Here is a 24,048-nt window from a genome sequence, read left to right as displayed (position 1 = left end):
CAATGATTTTGTTCGAATAAAACAGTAAGTTTCAACTGATATTTTCACCTAACTATAAGATCTGTTTAACCTTTGCTTTATTTCAGTGAATTTGTGAGGTTTGTTTAAATACCGAACTATAGCTGTCACTTCAACATGTGTTTTTTCCAGTGAATTGTTATGTTTTTTAATGTAAGGTAACATGTCAATCGCTGTGTTCGGCATGGGGTTGAGTGCAGGGCCTGACTGCACAGCCTGAGGCCAGTCCCTGCACCCAACCCCCGCGGGCACCACCCAACGTCGCATGGCCTGCCTCATGACCTTGTGTCCAACCCTCAGCAGGTGCTCCCCAGATGCACATGCCTTTGGCTGTGCACAGCATGGGCTCAGATTCTTTTCCAGGGGCGGCCATCCACCTTTATGTATTTATTTGAGGGCCACTTGGCACGCTAGGGCTACCTGGCCCTTCTGGGGTTGTCAAGACCTTTTACGCCTAAAGTCCCAGGGCCAACCTACTATGGATCCTGAACTACTAGGTCAATTACCCCTTCTGCACTTGAATGTCAGTGGTACCTGTGCACGAGCAGTCACAGGTAGTGAACAAGCACAACTCACAACTGAAAGTGCAGTCAGTAATGTCAGTAAATCAATGTCCAGTCAAATACCAGCTTTTATATGAAAAAGAAGTTTATTATTTCTAAATACGCATTTTGAGAAATGGCAAACTTTTTAAGCAACAACACGATCCCCTTGAGATCGGGGCTCTAGTATTTAACTGGCAGATCCCTGCCCAATCCTCTTCTTTGCAATGTGGTCGGAATTATTCCTCATTCACCGGTGTTCTCATCACGGAAATGTTCATTAGTAGGTCTTACTCAAAAGTTCCCTTTGACTTTTTAGGAAATTATCAAAAGAGTTTATGTTATGTTATGTTAAGTTTTCTAGAGCGCACAGCTGCCCCAGCAAAGGGGCGTCCCAGCGCTATCAGATTTACACACACAACGATCCAGAGAGGTTAAACCACTGCGACCCTGTCCATAGCCTATGCAGAAGAAAATAGAAAGGTTTTAATGGCCTTTTGGAAGGCGAGCAGGTCCTCCAAGCCCCGTATATGTTACGGCAGAGAGTTCCAAAGCTTGACGGCTAAAATACGGAAAGAACGCCCAGCAGCGTTTGAACCGTGGGACAGACGCCATGTGCTGTCCCAGGGAGCGCAGCTGTCGCTGATGGACATATGGACTTAACAGGTCACACAAAAGAGATGGACTGCTCAGTTTTAGGATCTTAAAAGATAAGCAAAGAGCTTTAAATTGGATCCGTTATGGTGCTTCAGCAGCGAGTACTCCTGGGCCCAACAGTCCCAGTTCAACTCTTACCTGCTCCAGCAGCCTGGAATTGTTCAGTGTTTCAGTGGGCAAGGTCTGGTCCTGTTCGGAGGAGTCGGGTTGCTTGTGGAACACGTGGCAGTCAAAAGGGGTTCTCCTAAGCAACTCTGCCGACCTCATCCGGTTCTGTGGAGACGGTAAGGTCAGTTATCCCTACACGGGGGGAAGGAGGTTGAATGTCGCGCTCCCGACCGGAGCGCTCCCAACATTGCATTCAATGGATGGCTCAGTCTACAGCGGCCCTCTTCTAGCAACCATGGGTTGCCGAATCACTCCTACACACAGGTAATGACCCAATCGGTGCAAGGCTGTCTCCTCACACCTTGCACCCTCTCGGTAGGGCTCCCCACTAGACCTCTCTCCCTCAAAAGCTCTCTTCTTCCTCACAGGGCACACTGGGTTTGTGTAATGTACTACTCGCGTGTCATACACCGCGTGATGTTTCACGCGGCGTATGACCCGGTTGGCCATTGTAACCGTCTTCTTGCCGCTGATCGGACGCTCCGTGTCCGGGTGGAGTTTTTACCTTTGGAATAAACTTTCCAATTAATTATTCTAAAAAGCCTCCTGTTTCCTTCATCACAGTTTGTCAAGCAGGCAGGCGCTGGTGTTCCAGGTTACAAAGCAGGTATCATGCACTCAGTTCTAACTGTGGAGATGATACTGGAACTGCTGCTGGACCTCCCATCCTCACAGGGCCTGGCCCGTTGAAGGAATAGCTTCTCCCTAAACAAGAAACAGCCCTTGGGGTGGGGGGGCGGTGATTTGGGCCAAAATAAGAAAGGAGAGACTTGCTTTGCTGGTTACGGTCAGCAACTGTGAAGAACAGCATTAACTGGAGTTTCTCGGAGTCAGCTAGGTAGTTGTTCACAGGACTGTGACCTCTGATTTTGCGAAGACGTAAAGCACTAGAAATAACAAGAAGAGGCAATTATTATCAATACACAACAGGCCTCTGTTATGTTATGTTATGTTATGTTATGTTATGTTATGTTATGTTATGTTATGTTATGTTATGCGTTTTTATTTGGCGCACAGATGCTCCAGCTAAGGAGCGTCCTGGCGCCCGACAAGGCAGCAGCACAACACAACGAAACAATAGACAAACAGTAAACAACCTAAGGAAATAAGAAAGTTTTCACCGCACGGCGAAAGGAGAGCAGGTCCCTCTCAGCCCGAATCACCGGGGGCAGGGAGTTCCACAGAACCGCCGCGCGAACTTGAAACGAGCGCCCTCCTGCCCTACTCCATTTGAAGCGTGGCACAACAGCCAATTCCAGGTCCGCAGAGCTTAAGGCTCGGGTTGGGGTGTAGTGAGCTAGGAGAGCCATAAGAATCATTGCTGGAGACCCCTTCAGAATCTTGTAGGCGACACAGAGGACCTTAAACTGGATCCGCTGGGCCACCGGGAGCCAGTGCAGTGAACGCAGAGTGCTAGTGGTAGGGCAGAATCTTGGTAGGCCTACCACCGCTCTAGCTGCGGCGTTCTGGATCCGTTGTAGATGCCCGATCTCTGCTTGATTCAGTCCAACCAGTAGGGAACTCGCATAGTCCAGCCTAGAGATGACTGTGGCTTGGATCATGAGCTGCCTCGTGGGGGCATCGAAAAACCTAAGCACTGGACGAAGCCCACGCAGGATACCAAAGCAGCAGGCAGCCGTCCGTTTGGTATGACACACAAACGTAAGGGTAGGGTCCAGCCAGACCCCGAGGTTCTTAAGCTCGGCGACTGGGATGGGAGCAGGACCCAACTCCCCTGGCCACCATCTCTCTCCCCAAAGATCCGGTTGTCTGCCAAAGACCATGACCTCGGTCTTACTAGCGTTCAGCTGGAGACAGTTGGACGTCATCCAGCTGGCGACCGCCCGCAGTCCTTGTTGAAACCTGGGGGCGTCGACTTCGGCATCCCCGCTGATCGTGACCGCTAGCTGGGTGTCATCGGCGTATGACACCATCGTCATACCCCATTGCCTGACAACCTCAGCTAGCGGCCTTACGTAAAGGTTGAACAACGTAGGACTCAGCGAGGAGCCTTGGGGAACCCCCAGGTTCAACGGATGGAATGTGGACTGGTAAGGTGGGATGGTCACGCTAAAGGCCCGATTGGCTAAGAACGACCGGAACCACTGGAGAGCAATGCCGGTGACACCAGCCTCCTCTAAGCGCCGCAGAAGGATCGGGTGCGAGACGGTGTCAAAGGCAGCGCTCAGGTCTAATAGCACCAGCGCTGCCGTTTGTCCCGCGTCAAGCACGGAGCGAAGATGCTCCACCATATAAAGCAGAGCCGTCTCTGTGCTGTGACCGCCCCTAAACCCATTCTGCGTAGCATCGAGGATATCTGCATGGCGGAGATGTTCCGAGAGGACTGCGTTGACATGCGCCTCAGTCACCTTAGCCGGCCACGGCAGAAGTGAAATTGGCCGATAGCTCTCAGGCTTGCTACCGTCCAGGCTAGGTTTCTTGAGGATAGGACGAACCATGGCTCGCTTCCACTTCAGTGGTACCTCGCCAGATGTGAGTGACGAGTTGATCAGAGAGCATAGCGGCAAGGTCTCATGTACCGCTAGGTCTTTGAACACATCTGGGCAGAGCGGGTCCTCTGGGGACCCCGACTTCACCTGCCGGGCCAAAGTGTCAAGACTATCAGATGTTAGGATAGGAAAGGAATGCAACCCCTCAGATGGAAACGGCTTAAGAGGTGGATTAGCCGCGGGGGTGGGCACCGGAAAAGCTCGATAAATGGCATTCACCTTTTCCAGAAAGAACTCTGCCAGTTTTTCACAGTGCTCCACCGAGCTCTTGTGCGTCGAAGTTACCTTCTTGGCCGTGAGGTCTTTCAGTACCTTAAAGATAGCCTTAGACGTGTTCGAACTCGTCCTAAATTGTGCAGCATAGAAGGCGGCACGGGTTCTACACACTGCCCGGTGATACAATTTCACCGTAGACAGGTAGAGAACCTTCTTCATGCTGTTATAAGACTTGCGCCAAGCCCGCTCTGCACGCCTACAAGAAACCTTCAGTGCCCGTAGCAAGTCATCGTACCAAGGGCTGGCTTTGCCGGTTCCAGTTTTACAGCCTACCAAGGGAATGAGTGTGTCTAAAGCCTTGGAAACCCAATGGCAAAACCTGTCATAGACCTGATCAGCCGACCCCGTGATGTCAAATGAGTCGACCGATAGGAGATGGAAAAACTCGTCTAGCTTGAGTTTATTCCAGCGACGTCTTGGAATAGTACACACCACTGGCTTTGGTTGTCTAGCCGGTATAGGGCACTGGATCTGTATCAAGTAATGATCAGTCCATGCTAGAGGTGTGTAGCTGGAGATGCAGGCATCCGTAAGATTGGTAAGAAACGGATCGAGGGTATGGCCCCCTGAATGGGTGGGCTGTGCCGCCAGCTGAATCAGCTGGAGCGCCTCGAGATCGGCCACAAAACTGGACACCGTGGGGCTAGCTATGTTGTCAAAATGCAGATTTAAATCTCCAATGATGGAGAAATTGGAGCACCCCGCAGCCAGTTCACTAATGGCGTCAGGTAGCGCCGTTCTAAAAGCCACTTCACTCCCTGGGGGCCGATATATCAGTAGCCCCGACAGGGTGAAATTAGGTGTAATAGCTACCTTAAACATTGCACTTTCGCAACCCGGGATTTTTTGACCATGCCACGTACATGAATAGCAGGACTTCACCGCAAGAGCTATTCCTCCGCCTCTAGAAGCTCGGTTCAAGGTGAACACCGAGTATTCCGGCGGGAAGGCCAAATTGACAACGGCCGAGTCGGCATCCTGCAGCCAGGTCTCCGTCAGGCAAAACACGTCAGGAGCATCCTTATCTAGCAGATCGAAAATATCTAGATGGTGCCTGACAAGCGACATAGCGTTTAGGTTCCAGATTCTGATATAAGACTGTGGACTAATGGCCACCGCGATTTCATCCCTACAGTCCCTACTTACGGGGGCAGAGAGTGTGAAACAACCGCATCCACACGTAAAAGGGCCGCATAAGGGATCCACACGAGGCGCAGTACAAGTCACCCCAGACCGGTTGATGGCAGCCAGGCTGTCTCTGGTGTAACACAGCATGGTAAACAGTAGAACGAACTGGAGGGGGGTCAGAGTCCAGCCACGTCCAGCGCGTCCAGTCGCGGACGGGCACAGACGGGCAGGACTCTGGCACGACTCCGGCCACGCGAGGACGCGCCCGCTCCGCGATCCCGCTACGCTGGGGGGGAGCATTAAGTAGGCGTCCCCTCGCTGGCTCATGCGCAGTCAAGCGCTGTCGGAAGGAAGCTGCTCTGCCCCTCTCTAATATGGCGCCCACCCCAGGAACCAAGCCCGCCAAGCGGCGGTGGGGGACACAATTTAAGGTGCAGGTGAGGGGGATTTTTAAAAATGAGCCCAGCAGTCTGCTAAGCGCTAACGCGCAACACAATCACACCCAAAATACAAATTTTGATTTTAAAAACGCGGTATACACGCCACGCGCTCCTGCAGCAAAGCGCTCCGCTACCTTGTCAGCTGGAATAGAGCCGGGACTCGCCTTAAGTAGGCGTCCCCTCGCTGGCTCATGCGCAGGCAAGCGCTGTCGGAAGGAAGCTGCTCTGCCCCTCTCTAAGATGGCGCCCACCCCAGGAACCAAGCCCGCCAAGCGGCGGTGGGGGACACAATTTAAGGTGCAGGTGAGGGGGATTTTTAAAAATGAGCCCAGCAGTCTGCTAAGCGCTAACGCGCAACACTATCACACCCAAAATACAAATTTCGATTTTAAAAACGCGGTATACACGCCACGCGCTCCTGCAGCAAAGCGCTCCGCTACCTCTAACAATGGATTTGCAATAACATAAATAAAATACACTTACAGTCTCTTTCAGAAACACAGCAAGGAAATACAATAACTGTAACCGCGGATTGGAGCTATGCATGTACTCCCAAGGAATAACTTGAAATGCAAATTGGAGTTACTGGCAAACCCACGGAAATACTTGGACCATAGATTGGAGTTATTTGACACCACCTAGGATAAATTCAAAACATAAGTCTCAGCACAGGGTAAATACACTAATCAAGCCCTCAGAGGAAAGTTCGCTAGGCACTCCTGTTCATCAGGGAAGCATAGCAAAGTCTCTAGTCCTTGTTTAAACACAGTTCAAAGGCCAAGGTTGCAGGAAGGGTCCAGAGCAAGAACAATCCAGGTAAACTAGAGGAAAGACACTAAGAAAAAACGTGAAGACAAGTCTGTAGTCTTGAGGACGCAGACACCCCAGACTGCTTACCACTATAAAAGGATAGTGTGCACTAACCTGATATCAAGCCTATTACTTCAACTTGTCCTAAGTTTGAAGAAGGTCTTGACTCATGCGAAGGGTGGGTCGAAGATGCAGGAGCCAAGGGAATCACCCAAGGAATTTGAACTGCAGCTGGGAAGTACGCTTCCCTGGTCCAGTAGATTCTCAGGTGAGTCAGTAGGAAGGAAGCTTGTTCCGCTGGAAGTGTAGGCCAAACAAGGGGATTTGTCTAGGGTGCAGTTTATAAACAAGCACAGGTTCCAATGGGTACAGTGAGATCAAGTTGCGCACATGGCAGTCTAGAAGGTTCTCCAAGACTCCTGAAGAAAACATGTGTTAGTACTCTGGCTTAAATTTACAGGAAGACCAGCTGCAAACTAATGGATGGAATCACTTAACAGGAAACTAATGTTGCGTTTTGTCAAAACGTGAACAAGGGAAAACAACCCATGACCCCAGCAACCGTGGAAGCAAGGCAAGCTGTTGGTTCACGAGTTCAGGGAATGCCTGCAAGCTTGGACATAATGGAATCCCAGGGAGAGGGGAAACTAGGGTATGGAATCCTAGCATGCCATAAGGTGCCACAGGGGTTGCTTAACATGAGCCCAGAGCACCATGTCCACTATGCACAGGTCGCATGAGAAGGTCGTGACAGCAGGCAATCTTAGTTTCCCTGGGTGATGTCCCCTAAATCAGTAATGAGACTATCAGACTTTGGCCCCTCAGTTCTGATCACAGGCAGAAGTCTTGGAGAGCTTCACTTTCTCACACAGTCCATCTGGCTGATTGGCAGATGACAAATGCTGGTGTCTCAACCTCCCCTTCATATAGTCTTTTTCCAGATATCAAATGGGATTTATGGTCTGGTCTTTGAAGTTTTATTTTTTGGGTTCTGCTTATTCTGAAGTGTGCAAGTTTCTTCCTTTTGAAAAGCTGTCTGTCACAGCAGGAAAAACTCTGAAGCTGATAGTCCCACAACACAGGTGTAGTAACCACAGAGGCAGTGGTTAGTGAATAAAAAGCCTTTATTCATATAAGTACAGCTACACAAGTGTACAGCAACCTCCAGCTTCATCAACTGACCATTCTTTCAGAATCTCTCAGTGATGTCAAACTTCAACGACCTATTCTGATCAGCGTCATCCTGATTTCTCCTTCTTAAGCTGCGGCAGCACATCACGAACATTCTAGCTCCGCTCAGTGCTTTTCCGAACTACTCACTTGCGGACTGATAAACAGTTGGGCTATTTGGTTTTAAGCATTGCATTTACTTAATACCCTGATCTTGCACAGGACTGTGAACACGTATGCACTGTAGAGTTACCTTGCATCTGCTCTTATAAGATGGCTAACCCATTTTTAGAAGGACATTTTTATCCACTGTATATACTAATATTGCAGCGAAGAGTAAAAAGTTTAATTATTGTTTTACAACTAGTGTAATAATTTTATTTATCAAACAGTACACTAATCTATTCACGTACATGCACAAACCATGCTTATACTGCACACGCCCTGTTCCATCCCTGTACTGTACCCTTCCCAGGCCAGGCACACACATCCAGTGCAGAGGCCCCACTGCTGCGCTAAGCAAGCACTCTACATCCAACTGATGTAGGTCAAAGATGAGTTAAGCACACATCAGCAGCACTTTAAAGAAGGTGAGTGAGCCTGTAGGCCTCACTCCAGTGATACAGGGTAAAGAGAACCTGTTCACTCCTATTGATCACTACACGGTATGCTGCCACCACAACACTTGTGCTGTTTAACTCTTGGTGAAGGTGGTAGCCTTCCACCACTATGAGGGTAGCACTTTGTGCAACCCTCCCTGTCCAACAAAACCCCAATCCGTGAGACAAGCCTGCGTCATGGTGCACATACATGATCCGTGTTTGACCATGACAGAAAAAATCAGCATTACTGATCCAGGCAACAGTACTGCTGGACACTCAGGCAGGGATACATGTATTTTACCATGCGGAGGACTTTTCCATCCCAACAACATTGGTGTGGCCAGCTGGCTCAGGGTGCAGGGTCTAGCATCTGGTAAGGCTCTTAAATCATAAATCAGCAAAGAGCAACGTGGCAAAGTAAATGTATTCTTTGTTTGACTTCAGCAGACACTTTTCCTCCTAAACAGTTTGTTCATAAAGTCCTGTGTGAGTACAAGTAATCCTAAGAAAGGTGTTTTTGATTTTTTTAGGACACCTATGCTAAAATGCTGGTTATTCAAGAACACCAGGATCGTATGACAGCAAAAGGCCTGACTTCGGATAACGTGAAACAAATGTAAGCTTTCTCTTTACTACTTTATGCAATTATTTTCAAACTAAAACTTTTTGCAAAGGACTGGGAATTTGGTGTTGTGTTTGAGGTTGAACAACATTGTTGGTTTTGTCATGCGTTTTAAAACATTTCGAAGACAAAGTAAGTCCATTTGTAGGTCCTCAAAGGCGCACAACTTCATTGTAGAGAGCTGTTTTGTTGACAATTGATTCAGAAGTTTTGTGCAACAATTATTCATCCCCAGAAGAGACAATTAAGTGTATACACTTAATGTTCTTTGATTCCCACATATTTGGAACCTTGCTGCTCGTGGTTATACTAAACTTTGTGCATTAAGAATATTTAAAAGTGTAAAGAACAGAGTAACAGTACCCAATGCCTTGTGAGAGCGACCTTTTAATTTATTATATTACCCATAAGTCTAGCCACTCTGTTAATTTTGTATTTCTTGTCTTCATTCAGCCCAATAATGACTACATGCTCTGCTGGAGTGTTGTTTCTCAACATATTCGTATCAAGAAATATTATGTCTTTTTTTCCAGTGCACCGTTGGGCCGAGGTGGAATGCCTTGTAGTTATAGACTGGTGATTTCAGCTGCAGCTGGCTGACCTTCATAATACCCAGGACTGCTAACTGGGGCATATCCTCTGATCATTTCCTATTCTTTAAACATGCTCTTCAGCAGATGCACAGGTGATCTTGGAGTTATTCAAAGCGACCTTGGAAGTCATCTTTAAATGTTGGAGTCCCATTGTCGGCAGATAACCTTCATGCTTTGCATGTAGATCACTGGACCATAACCTCTATTTGGAGAAAGCTATTAGCCGCAGAGACGGGGTCTCGACTGCTCCTAGTTTGACGGTATTGAAAGAAAAAATGCACTGGTGCTGTGTGGTTGAATTCCTGAAAAAAGTGCCTCATGAGAAAATGATAAATGAAGTTTTTTTTTTAAAGTACCTCTTGAGGGTTCACATGCCAAAGAGATCGACAAATTTCATGCTCCTTCCGTACTGTGGAGCTTTGCCACCTAACTTTCCACCATTATCTGTAATTAGGATTACATTGAAAAGCAAAACGATCTGGTTTTAATTCGGAGTATTAATGATCATTACAGTTCTTCTCCATTTTGAAGACAAAGCATTGGTTGGACTTCGGTTTAGCGCGTGTTATTTTCTGTGTTGTTAAATCCTGAGTTTCTAATTCACATTACCTCTCTGAGCCTCCATTGGACTGCTCGGCCTCAGCACTCTGAGAGTTCGGTTTTACATTGTTAAGTGTTTGACTAATGCACTAGGAGGAGGGTGTGCTTTGTGGAGTCTCACAAATGGAACCAAAAATGATTTTACATTGAGAACTGTGCGACAACTATACTAGGAAGAACCCTCGCTTAATGGACGCCATGATGATTATAGTGAAGGGCTGTATATTGTTTAACGTTAAGAGACTTTGTGACAAAGATCTCTAATTCAGGTGGTGCTAGAGATGTCTTGTATTCATTGTGTACTTTTGCAATTTTATTTCTGTATTTCCTCTCCCCTGCCAAGTCATTGCAATGCGGGGTACCACAGGGGTCGGCCTTGATTCCGACCCTGTTTAATATCTAAGTGGCCCCCCTTGCTAGACTAGTAAGATCGCAGGGGATGGAGGTGGTGTCTTACGCAGACGACACCCAGATCATGGTATCGCTGGCTCACTCCTCTGTCCGTACATCCGCCTCTAGCTTTAGGTCATGCATGCAGCATGTGGCAGAGTGGATGATCATCAACTCCCTTAAGCTAAATGGCGATAAAACAGAGGTCTTGGTATTCGGGAAAGACCAAGATGTTTGGTCGAGCGAGTGGTGGCCTTCATCTCTTGGCACCTGCCCCACTCCCTCCCAATCAGCCAGAAATCGGGGCGTTGTCTTTGACACCTCACTCTCTATGACTCTCCAAGTGAACAGGACTGTGGCTACTTGCTGGGGTGTCATTAGGATCCTAAATAGAATCCGTAACTACCATTCCCTTCAGGCGCGCAAACAGATTGCACGGGCTCTTGTCGGCTCCAGAATCGATTACTGCAACTCTTTGTTTGTAGAGCTCAATAAGGGTCTCATCCATCGATTGCAAATCGTGCAGAACGCTGCAGCGCGCTTTGTTCTGGCCCTTCCTATGGCATCTTCGGCCACGACTGCTAGGAAAGACCTTCATTGGCTTCCTGTCCAATATAGAATCTCTTTTAAGATCCTATGCTTCACTTACAGAGCACTGATGGCGGGCCCCGATGATGCACTTGGTACCTTGCTCACCCGCTATGTTCCAACAAGAAGCCTTCGATCGGCCGGCCTTTTTCAACTCGTAGTGCCCCGTACTAGGCTGGCCAGATGGGTAGCGAGGGCTTTTTCTGTAGCCGCTCCACAGCTCTGGAACTCCCTTCCAATTGGGATTAAAACCCTATCCTCAATTGATTTGTTTAAAAAAGGCTCTTAAAACCTGGTTCTTTGTCAGAGCCTATCAATGAGAGATTGCTGTATGATTTGGCGAGCTGTACTATTTGAAGTAGGCGCCTTGACGCCCATGCGGGCTAAGTTTGCGCATGATAAGATACATTTCATTCATATTTCTCCGCGACTGTCGATCAGCATCAGTACTGCAGTGCTGATAATATTCATGCGTTCTCGTGGGTGAAGACAAAGAAGAAGCCTTGCAGCAGCAATTTTTAATGAGTTGTATTTTGCATATAATGAATGCGGGTGTGCCAAGGTATAGGCTGTTGGCATAGTCAAGCTTGGAGATTATGACCGTGAGCATGGCTTGCAGTTCATGTTGGTATGCAAGGTGTGCCAGACTTTAAGCAACACATGAGGAGTTGCCCTGACTGCAGTAGGGGGACAGTAGGAATAAAGCTCCAGCATATATGACACCCACGATAAAGATGTAGTGGGCTTTACATATTTCTTTTGTTGTATTTTTTACAGAGCATCACACTTAAGTAAGTTAGGTAGCTAATGGGGAAAACAACAGGGGGCAATCCTGATGAATATCCTTGACCTCGGAGGGCACTTGAAAAAGAGAAGAAACATGTTGATATGAGCCAAGGGCTGGTTTTTGCCCTTTGAATTGAAAGTAAGTGATACAATTCAGTAGTAAATTGGCCATCCCTTAATGCTCTTCTAACATGTTGCACTCCCCATTTCTATGTAGGGAAAAGTAGAAAATGTGTACACGCTGAAAACAGAGTTAACAGTCTCACTCTGTGTCTAGTGTGCCACATAAACACCATGCATACAGAGCTCCGGGTAGGGACTGGCCTGGCAATCAAGGTAAAGTGAGACCCCATGTTAAAGAATGCCACTTTTAGTGGGTGAGGGTGACCGTCTGTCTTTCTACAAGAACTTGACGGAGATAATCTCCTGCTGAAACTAAGATATTAAGAGAAGCATCAGCCTCTCCAAACCGTCATTAGGCATGCCCATTTTATCTTTGCGCACAAACTGTTCTTATTTGGGTTAAAATAGCCACGTATGGAAGATTACACCAATACCTTTATATGAATCTTCCCATTGTGTTGATAGTTCACTTTATGCTCCGCTGAGTATACATCAGCATCAAAGATTTCGAACTTTGGAGGCTAAATCTGCTTTGGAGGGTCTGAGGTCTGAGCAAGCTTGGCAACAGAGGGCTGAATGTCGCAGGATGCTCAGGCATCAGACAATGTCCTAATGTAGATTCGCTGCAGATCTGTAGGTCTTAGATGGTGTGTAGAAGAATGCATAGAATTCAGACGACTCGATGGCAGATGATGGGTTGCACTCAGAAGGTTGAGTCAAACCCAAAATCTTATGGTCTGAGAAAGTATATGCATCTGAAATCTATGGCCGTTAAGGCCTCACAAGGCTCAGACTCTACCTTAAAAAAAAATATATTAATGTTAAATTGTCATCAGATCGAAAAATCAAAAATACATATAAATTAAGTACATAAAGTACATTAAAAAAATTGTATCATCTTGCAGACATCTCATTATCAAATACCCAGGGTTATGAATAATCCTCATACTGTTAGCATAGAAAATAAATATACAACAGAATCAAAATCTGATTTAAGAAGAAACAATAGCTGTGTTATTACTACTAATCCAGACAAAAGTCCCCCATCAGAAAACATATTCACAAACGTCTGTATCAAAAAATAGGGGGAAGGGGGGCAGAGCAAGATAAATCAGTTTAAATCATCCTGACAATCCCACTTGAACCTGCTCCACATGCGTTCACATTTTTTACTAGAACATAATACCCTAGTCCTAGCTAGAGCAAGGTCCCTCTCATAGTTTCCCCTCAAAGTTGCCCACCACTCTGCTATTCTCGTGGGCGAAATCTACGCCCTAGCTATACATAGTTGGTAGGACGTAGATTGCTGGAGAACAGTTTAACCATCTGTTGATTTTGAAACGGATAATCTTGTATAGAATTGAAGGCTCCCTTTCAATTGTTATTTCTTGACCTTGTGTTGGGGTGGCCTCTTTCCAATGGGGTCACAAAAGTAGAGCTTTGGAGGAAACAGAATTAGTATTAATTACAAACTAGTGTACCATTTGGAGCCCACATTGCCAGTGTGCTTTTTTTTCTAGTATCCTCTGATGGCTTACCCTTCTTTAAAAAAAGACAATATTTGTCATGTTCATGAGCTGGGGAGATCCCCACTATCCCCTATATATTGTAAGACATCACTCAGTAAAGACACAATATAATCCTAATACACTTTATAAAACTCGATTGGTATTGCGTCGCCACCGATTGGTTTACCAGATGGTAATGCTACCATAGCCTCCAGAAATTCTCCATCAGTGTTTTCCGCTTGAAGAGCTTTGACTTGCTCTACCCTCAGCCTTGGAAGGGCACATCCCTGTAAGTATTTACTAAACCCCTTTTCATCATATACGTTAGTTTGCCTAGATTGTTTCTGATAAAACACAGTAAATTGTGCAACTATTAATTGTAATGATCCATTCTCACCCTTAAAAGTCTTAATTCATCTCTTAGCTTTTTTATCTGCCAATTGAGGTGCCAACACTCTCCTTACCTGTTCGCCATATTCATACTGAAGGGAATGATGTTTATTTTATCTGGCCGCTACCTTTTCCTTTAATATATTTCTCAGGCATGAATGTGTCTCAATCAAAGAGAAATATATTTTCTGTAACTCGTGACCCCCCTGCCTGATTTCCTCAGCATGTAAAATATCTAACTGCATAACTGCCCTCCGGGTTGCCCTCAAGTACATTTCTTTATTATTATTTTGCTGAAAAAATAAACTGCTGGGTAACGACCCTTATATAGACCTTCATAGTTTCCTATACAATCAGCAGAGATGCAGAACCAACATTATTCTATATAAACTCTACTAAGTTTTTTTGGACCACCAATATGTATTCCTTATTGTAAGTAAGTGGCTAGGAAAAGAAAATGAATGCCTTCGACTATTTACTGCCTGCAAATGGAAAGGTAACAAAATGGGATTGTGATCTGATATCACTCTAGGACAGACTTCGATCACTGCAGATTGCAATAGCTTATCATAGGCCAGATCACTCCTAGAGTAGTACGTATATCCTGGCCCCGTTGGGTGTAGTGAACTCATGCATCCCTTAGGCAATGCAAACGTGCTAATTCAAGAACAGAAGCCTTAACCATTCTCATTCTTAAGGGGACATGCTGTTTAGTATAATCTATAGCATAATTCATAGTACAGTTAAAATCATTCATGACTAAAAGTTCCCCCTGCCATTCCAATAGTTCTAAAATCAGTGCATCTATCATGTCTGGTTCACCAGGATTAGGCCCATATATTGTGCAAAATATGTACTTAGTACCATTCATTATTAGCTGCGCAATTACCCTTCTCCCCCGTGCATCAGCTGAGTCCTAAAAAGATTATATTCTAATGATCTATCTGCCAACATAGCTACCCCCTAATTAAAGCAGCCTCAGATGTACATACAATGATAGCCTCAACTGCATAAGCAAAAACCTGTCTTTGTGTGCCAAATGAGTCTGAGTAAGACATACTATGTGCGAATTATACATTTTGGGCTCCTCTCGGACTAGCTGACGTTTGCTAGTTGTATTTCCTATACATCTTATTAAGCCCATTATGAACAAACTACTTCCTCCATTGGCATAGTCACAATAAGCATCCCGTCCCCCCAGGGCTTTCAATTAATCGAAAAGAGAGACTGCAAGATTGTATCTATAACCATAATCTCACTTCCAACATTAACCTTAATCGGAATTGACATTGATTTTGACCATTTTGACTTTTTCCCCTTTCTTTCCCCTTCACCACCTGAATTCCCACCCGTCTCCCCCTTGGGTCTTCACCCCCTCCCAAACTCTTGCTAAACCTAGACTGTCGAGGCTGACAGCCCTCGGAGCTTCTGTCCACCGTGTTCCCCACCATACCCACTACTCAACAGTGTCCGCACCCCCTCCAATTATAGAAGTGCCGGAGAAAAAAATAACAAAAACAAAAATAAGCTATCTACTCCTCAAAGAAAAAAGAAGGACCATTCCCATTCTCGCCACCCTCCTTATACACGCTGCCCAGAAAGAAAAGAGAGGAAAGAGGTATCTCCTGTAACGCCTAAGAAATTAGCAAAATGTGTACATAACCTCACCCCCTTATTTTAGACAAAATCTGAACTGCTTCCTGCTCCGAAGAGCAGAAACATCTTTGACCACTTTTGACAATCTTCTGCCTAGCAGGCTGTTGCAAGAAAACCTGAGCCCCAGCAGCCATTAATGGGTCTATACGTTTTCGTAATTTCCACCGCCTGTCCATTGTAGACTTGCAGAAGTCAGAGCGAGTTATTATTGACATTGAGTCAACTAAAACTGGAGCTGTTGGTCGAGCTTTAATAGAAATTGCTTGATCAATAGAAAGCTACCATTGTATATCAATATCGGACAAGTTTTTGTCCCTCCATTGGGATCAGACATATTTGACTTAGCAGAGCGATTGATGGGTAGTCTGTGTGATGTGATTCCATATCCCAATCTGACAACTCTGGAAATGCCTTTCTAAAAAGCTGCACGATGAACTGATGTGGATCCTCCCCTTCTATCCCTTTCAGTATACAAAATATACATAGGTTGTTTCACCTTTGTTGATTTTCCAAATCTTCTTTCTTAGACTGCACAAAGTCCAGGTGTCTATCGTGATTAGCTATAGCTTTTTTCAGTGTTCGCTCTGGGGTCCTCTATGTCCAAAACCCGTTGTTGAAGTTCTCCCATCTTTGACGTAAGAGTAGCTTTTTTACCAGTAGCTTCCAACAATGTACACTGTATAGCTATGTTATCCACTCTGACTTGTGCATAATGTTGTTGTGCCTCAGCCCGTTTGGCCTGCAGCACCTGGAAGATAGTTAATATTGTTGGCTCCTGCTTATTGTCTGACATAAAGGTGTCAGATCAAGCTGTAGGCGGAGAACAAGAGATAAGAGCATCCCCTGGTGAGAGAAGGCTAGTCTCAGATGGGGCCAGGGTCCCGGACTACCAAAAGTTATAGAAATTGACTTTGCTGGGACTTGTTCGCCCTTCTTGCCACCCGTGCCTTGGTTTTGACAGTCTGCTGTTGCAGTAGACAAATGTGATATTAACACCCTAAATTCTCCTTTGGATGCAACCCAGTTCCACTGAGGACTGCCTTTGGCAGCCTTATGCATTGCCTGATTTGTCCCACGTGCAGGAATGTAATTGCCAGTCTGCTTGTTATTTAATAGCCCTTGCAACTATTTCTTATCTCCTTCAGTACTACTAAATGGTAACTCAGCCCCTGCAATAGTTACATTATCAAGACGCACTATCCCTTCATCTGATGTCAGAGATCAGCTCTTCCCCTGCAGCTCCGCCCGACTGCACTCAGCTCCCGGTCTCACACAGACAGGGTTCGAGACCTCTCCCTGCTGGGACCTGCTCATTTATTCTATTCTTTGGCTTGCTTTCCCTGCTTCCCCCGTTGCTCATAACACTGCTACTGCGTTATTTTATTTTTCCCGCCACAACCCGCCTCCCAGCCGCACGCCCCTCCCCTACTTAAATGCCGATGGTCAGAGATCAGCTCTTCACCAGCAGCTCCGCACCGAAGGCGCGCCTAAGCAAGCCCGTCTGCGCCCGTCCACGCCTGGACCACGCCCGGACCACGCCCAGCGCCAGTCCCCTTGGTCCTCGTGAGAGCCACAATACCCCACAATGCTATGACGCCGGCTTCCTCCATGGACTCAACACCGGCCGATCATCAAACTGCTTCCAGGCCATCCCGATACTCACCCACGGGCCCTTCTCCTGCCGTAGCTGCAGCTTCACCAGCCGCCAAACACCCACACGCCCTACCCCACCAGTCAGAGAAGAATGCAACCCCCTCAGATACATATTACTCAATACCCGCCCCGTCCATAAGCACGCCGTCAAACTCTAGGACCTACTCGACTCAGCCACCCCAGACGTCACCTTCATAACAGAGACCTGGATGAACCTCTCCTCGGCACCCAAAATTGCAATAGCCATCCCAGATGAATACAAGATCACCAGAATGGGCCGCACCAACAGACCAGGAGGAGGAATCGCCATCGTCTACATGAATACCCACAGAGTCTCGACCTGCACAACAGACACCTCCAGCACCACCGAACACCTGTACTTCCAGATTCACTCCGACCCCAACACCACCCTCAGAGGAACACTCATTTACAGACCCCCCCCCCCCAGACCCTGCCACACTTCATCGACGCCTACTCCGACATCGTCAGTACGCACGCTCTTGGGTCCACAGACTACATCCTCCTCGGAGACCTGAATTTCCACCTCAAGAATGCAGACAACAGCAACTCCTTCACCCTGCTCGATAACCTCGTCAACCTCAGACTCAAACAGCTCATCACAACCCCTACCCACACTGCAGGACACACGTTCGACCCCATCCTCTCCGCCAGCAACCACGTCACCTTCAGCCACATCACCGAACTCCATTGGACTGACCACCGCTGCGTCCACTTCACCTTCAAGAAACCCACCTCGGGCCACCACCCGCAGCGGATCCCCTACCGCAGCTGGAACAAGGTTACCAAAGACCTGCTCATCGCTGCCCTCGCCCAAGACCCACCAACAGACACCACCGACACAGCCACCAGCAACCTCAGGCAGTGAATCGATGACTGCGCCAACACTCTTGCCCCGATCAAAAAACACTTAAACAGGTGTTCCGACAGAAAGGCCAGCTGGTTCCCCACCGACCTCCAGGAATCCAAGCGGACTTGCCTTAGATTCGAGAAAAAGTGGCGCCAAGAAAAGACACCGGGCAACCACGCATCCCTAAAGATCGCCAGCCACAAGCACCACCAACTCATCCCAGCCACCAAAAGGATCTCCTTCAAGGAATGCATCAACAACAACGCTTCAACAGCAAAGAGCTCTTCAACATCGTGAAGGAGCTCGTCAACCCCAGCTCCAGCTCCAACGACATCCCGCCGTCGCAAAACCTATGCGACTCCCTAGCCATCTTCTTTCACTACAAAGTCACGGACAACCACAACAGCTTCCTCACCCAGACCCTCCCTACAGCCGCCGACACTGCAGACTCACCGCTCCCCAGCCTCAACAACCTCCTGCTCTCCTGGACCCACGTCAACAGCAACAACACCATCAAGACCATAAACACCATCCACTCCAGATCATCATCCCACCCCTGCCCTCACCACATCTTCAACAAGGCAAACCGCATCATCGCACCCCAACTCCAGAAGATCATCAACAGCTCCTTTGAGACCGCCACCTTCCCGGAAAGCTGGAAGCATGCCGAGATCAACGCCCTGCTCAAGACACCTAAAGCGGACCCAAAGGAACTCAAGAACTTCCAGCCCATTTCGCTTCTTCCGTTCCCAGCGAAAGTCATTGAAAAGATCGTCAACAGGCAACTGGCACACTTCCTCGAGGAGAACCCGGACCAATCCGGATTCCGCAGCAATCACAGCACTGAAACCACCGTCATCGCTGCCACAGACGACATCAGGACCCTACTGCACAACTACGAAAACGTGGCCCTCATCCTCGTGGACCTCTCGGCTGCCTTCGACACCGTCTGCCACCACACCCTACGCACACGCCTACACGGAGCAGGAATACGTGACAAATCCCTGGACTTGACTACCTCCTTCCTCACCGGCAGAACACAGAGGGTCTGCCTCCCCCTTTTCCGTTCGGAAGCCACCAAGATCATCTACGGCGTGCCCCAAGGATCATCCATCAGCCCTACCCTTTTCAACGTCTACATGGCACTGCTCGCCAACATCGTCCGCTCGCACAACCTCAACATCGTCTCCTACGCTGAGGACACTCCACTGATCCTCTCACTCACCAAAAGCCCCGCCACCGCAGAAACCAACCTCCATGAAGAAATAAAGGCCGTCGCCAGCAGATTGCAGACCAGCCACCTGAAACTTAACTCGGACAAGACAGAGGTCCTCATCTTGGATCCACTCCCTCCGCCTGGGACGAATCTTGGTGGCCGCCCTGGGAGCTGCACCCCCACCCACCGACCACGCATGCAACCTGGGGTTCATCCTGGACTCATCGCTCTCAATGACCCAGCAAGTCAACATAGTCTCCTCCTCTTACTTCAACACCCTCCGCATGCTCCGAAAGATCTACAGATGGATCCCCACCAGAACCAAAAGGACGGTCACACAGGCCCCCGTCAGCAGCAGACTGGACTACTGCAACACCCTCTACGCAGGGACCACGTTCAAACTCCAGAAAAAACTCCAAAGCATACAGAAAGCCGCCGCACGCCTCATCCTCGACATACCCCGTCAAACCAACATCACTGCCCACCTGTAAGACCTGCACTGGCTCCGGAACTGCCAGGTCCGCTCCAACGACCTCACCCTCGCCACCGTCCCACGCATCCACAGGTGGCAGATCCTTCTCCTACCTTGCCGCCAAGACATGGAATACCCTCCCCACACAGCTGCGTCAGACCCAGAACCTGCTGACCTTCAGGAGACTTCTCAAGACCTGGCTGTTTCAGCAGTAGCTGACACCCCCCTCCTCCCCCCCCAAAAAAATAGGTACTGTATGATTTTAAATGGGACTCTATAATAATCAGTGTGAGAAAAATGCACCAATTATAAAGTACTACAACCTACAAACAGTTTAGTGTATAATGCAATTAGTTTATTCATTGCAGTATTTCAAGTGATATTTAGATATAATTGTTTAATTTTTTAATTATGATCCCGTGCTCACAGGTAAGTGAACAGAGAGGGAAACAACACTTACAATGCAACTTTTACAACGCACTACCTTTGCAACGAAACTTTTACAACGCAACATCCATTACAACTCATGCCATTACAACACAACCATTACAACGCATGTCACTACAATGCATACCACTACAACGCATACCTTTACAACGCATACCTACACTATCCAACACTTACCCTACTGTTGCACCCCCTGGAGTTAGAATAGTAATTTTTACCCCTACACTATGCAATACTTACCCTACTGTTGCACCCCCTGGAGTTAAAATAGTAATTTTTACCCCTACACTATCCAACACTTACCCTACTGTTGCACCCCCTGGAGTTAGAATAGTAATTTTAACCCCTACACTAGCCAACACTTACCCTACTGTTGCACCCCCTGGAGTTAGAATAGTAATTTTTACCCCTACACTATCCAATACTTACCATACATGCAATGTAATGGTATGCGTTGTATAGGTATGCGTTGTAAGTGTAGTATGCATTGTAGTGGGATGCGTTGTAAAGGTAGTTTAAAAAATTTCGTTGTAATGGCATGCGTTGTAATGGAATGCGTTGTAATGGATGTTGCGGTGTACAAAATGCGTTGTAAAGGTATGCGTTGTAAAAGTATGCGTTGTAATGACATACATCCGAACAGAGACAGCATCACCTGTTTTAAGCAATTTTAAGATCGGCCACTACATGGAGACTTACAAAATATCCTCCTGCTGCAGAGGAGGTTCCTCCAGCTTCTCGTTGAATGTTTTGGGGTAGGCTTTAGTCAGGTTACAAACTCTCCTGGCACCTAGGCTAGCGTTTACTTGAGGCGGCACCATACCAAACTTAATTTTTTCAGCCCATCTTTAAATGAACAGCACCCAGAGCCCGTTTTGCCCAGGGACGAAATACTGCCACATATGCTGCCTTCCTTAGTTTATACAATGAAAGAGCTCCTTTAGATGGAGCATGCTGCAAAGTTTCAGGTGAGAGCAGCTGTCCGCGTCCGGTGCGAGCGTGGGAGAAACACAAGGGCGGAGCTCCCCATGGAGAGATAAACCTGCCATCCTCCCCAGCATCAACCATACACAACCAAAGCAAGGTTTGAAGTCTTAGGCCTCTATGACCTGAGGTAGTTCTCAGTCAGCAGATTTTATGCCGACTGAGAGCCCCAATTCTCAGGATTAAGAAGGCTAGATTTAAGAGGGTTATTTGGTATCAGGGATTTCTGTTTGTAGGGTGGAGGTCCAACCCTCACACAGGGGTCCGGGTGACCTTGACGTCTAAGGCTGATTGGTTCTAAAAGCATAAGACTGTGTAAAAAAAAGAATGTAAATTGATACTTGTATAGCGCACCGCACTACTCGCCCGCAAGGGTCTCAAGGCGCTTGTACGAATACCGCTGTGGAACCCTCCTGGCTTTCCCTGTGAGGTGTCCACTCCTGGGCACCCCCAAGGTGAAGGCCAGGCATCCTTAGCGTTGTGGGGGCCGTTGTGGAGATTAAGCAAGCTATTGCCCAGAGTTGCAGAGTGGGACTCCATGATTGGAATAGGCACCGAGGCGAGAATTATCAGGTCCGTGGAATTTTTGAGCCCAAGACCCGCCGAGGCAGGGAATTGAACCCTGGTCCCGGGCTAGAATTCTGCATCAGGGTCTGCCGCTCTAACCATTGAGCCACACTTCTCCACTGTGGAAGCCAGGGTTTTAGACTGTTCAGTTTTTGGACACCAAAGGAGTTAAGCTTCTTGTGATAGCAATTGCGAATTTGTTCCCCCCCATTTTCTGATATAGTAGAGGATCGTAAAATGGTCTATTCTCATAAAGATTTCATGGTGACAGATTCGTAGTAGGAATACCTTCAAAGCAAGCCTGAATGTTTAAGGCACCCTGCATTGTCCACAACCTAACGTTGGATTCGAGAAATAAAAATCAAACAGAACTCTGCACTCCTGTCTTGCACCACTTATCATCATACCACCTTACCTTATGAAATTTGTAGAAGGCACTGCTTTGTTAGTACACGTTGCCAAGCTCTGAAACTCACTCCCACCAGCATTAGAGCACCCAGGAGCATTTATTCTTCAGAAAACATGGCTATTTTGTAGATCAGCGTGCCACCTGAATCCTGACAACAGAGGCCTGAAAACAGTCACACCCTCAAGCGCAGTCCTCCATTTACATCCCCTGAACTATAACCAACTCAATCAGCAAACTGCTTTCATTAGGCAGGTAAGCAAAATGTACTGACCTATGGTTTGCCCTGGCAATATTTAGCTATTTACTTCCAGATACATATATATAACTGGTATCGCCTACAGTAATACTAAACCATAATATGCAAGGGCCAGCAACAAATTGTAACTTATGCCTCTTAAATTCACATAACACACATCTCCTATGTCCATCACAAGCACTGTACAGCAAAAAAAAACACCACCAAATGAACAGGCAATGTCACACATTACTAGACCGATATGGAGGACTTTAATTTCGTCCAGTCACTTCAGGTCTAAAATAGCTATACAATCTGACTTCTTCTTTACATATTGCATACACATTCAAGGTATGGGATGATATTAAAAGTACCCATCTGTACAGATCTCTCCACTTCTCTCCCCCTGCAGCTATGCCAGCTCAGGACCACAACTATTCTCAACATTTCAGATTGGACTACCCAGTGCAGTCACCAGCTATATATCACATGAAATACCATAATGGCACCTGAAAAGCTTTTCAAAGCTAACATCACAACGAAAAAACATCAAATTGTGTATCTGTCGATCAAATTTCATCACCCAACACACTGTGATGGGCAGCACATCCCATAACACAGTAACTGGTGGTCATCAGACACAACATGGAAACACTTCCCACATAGGTTCAAAACAAAAACAACATCCTTCCAACCACACACCCTATAGCCTTATAGCCCGCCGTAGAGGGCTATACCGGCTATTAAAGGCCCTCTCCAGCGTTAAAGGCCCCGAGCCGAAGGCGAGGGCCTTTAACAAGGGAGAGGGACTTTAATAGCGGTATAGCCCATCTACGAAGGGCTATAAGGCTATTAGAACATTTTGTCACTAGAGGACAATATATTCTAACAAAAAAAACAAAGCCTTTTGGGAGCGTGAGGGGAATGGAATCCCCTCGGGTTCCCTGAAGCCTTTGTTCACAGCCAGAGCTGTGAACAAAGAAACATTGGAATGTTGGAGCTCCAGGCTTATACCAGCCATTATAAGCCCAGAGCACTCCATTGTTTTCAATGGAGCTCCCAACATTCCAATGTTCTAATATATATTATAGCGCGCTACTCCTGTAGGCATGCGCTTCATTGACCCACATAAGCGAAGTAAGTGCTATATAAATGCTGCAATATACTACAATACAGTGTAACCCTAGAAAATCGTTGTAGGGCTTTTATTCAGAGAGAAAGCATCAATAAAGAAATTAAGGTTATCATTATTTTATATATCGTGGTTTTAAAATGTATACTTGACATTCTAATAAGAGGGCCAACTGTAATCATAAAAAAACGGTGCCTATATTGGAGTCATTGTTTCGCGGATGGTGAAAGAAAATATAAAAATTGTTGTTCCACCAAAACACCAGCAGATGGGGGTATTTGACTGTGAAATTTAAAATTAAAAAATGGAAATTACTCGGATTGCTCCCTGAGGTGTCGGATTAGTAATTCGATGTGTTGTCATCATTTAAATTTGAATTAAAGAGCACGAATTAGCAGTATGAGTAGAGACATCCGTTTTAGAGTTTGAATTGATTAATGAGTATGAATAAATTCAATTTAGCTAACAGTTAAAGAATGTTTTTTCGA

The 24,048-nt window shown here is 46.8% G+C and overlaps 1 protein-coding gene across 1 annotated transcript in view; it reads left to right on the top strand.

Annotated features, from left to right (window-relative positions):
* The window catches only part of MRPS9 (mitochondrial ribosomal protein S9), a 538,970-nt gene that overhangs the window by 410,254 nt on the left and 104,668 nt on the right, over positions 1–24,048 (top strand). Inside the window, exon 6 of the mRNA XM_086934678.1 lies at positions 8,852–8,937. Within this exon, the coding sequence (XP_086790804.1) occupies positions 8,852–8,937 (86 nt within the window). The remainder of the gene's footprint in view (positions 1–8,851; positions 8,938–24,048) is intronic.

Source organism: Lissotriton vulgaris, chromosome 8, assembly GCF_964263255.1.
Source record: "Lissotriton vulgaris chromosome 8, aLisVul1.2, whole genome shotgun sequence".
NCBI classification, from domain to species: Eukaryota; Metazoa; Chordata; class Amphibia; order Caudata; family Salamandridae; genus Lissotriton; species Lissotriton vulgaris.
Note: the sequence above shows the minus strand (reverse complement) of the source record. Positions and strands in the feature narration are given on the sequence as shown.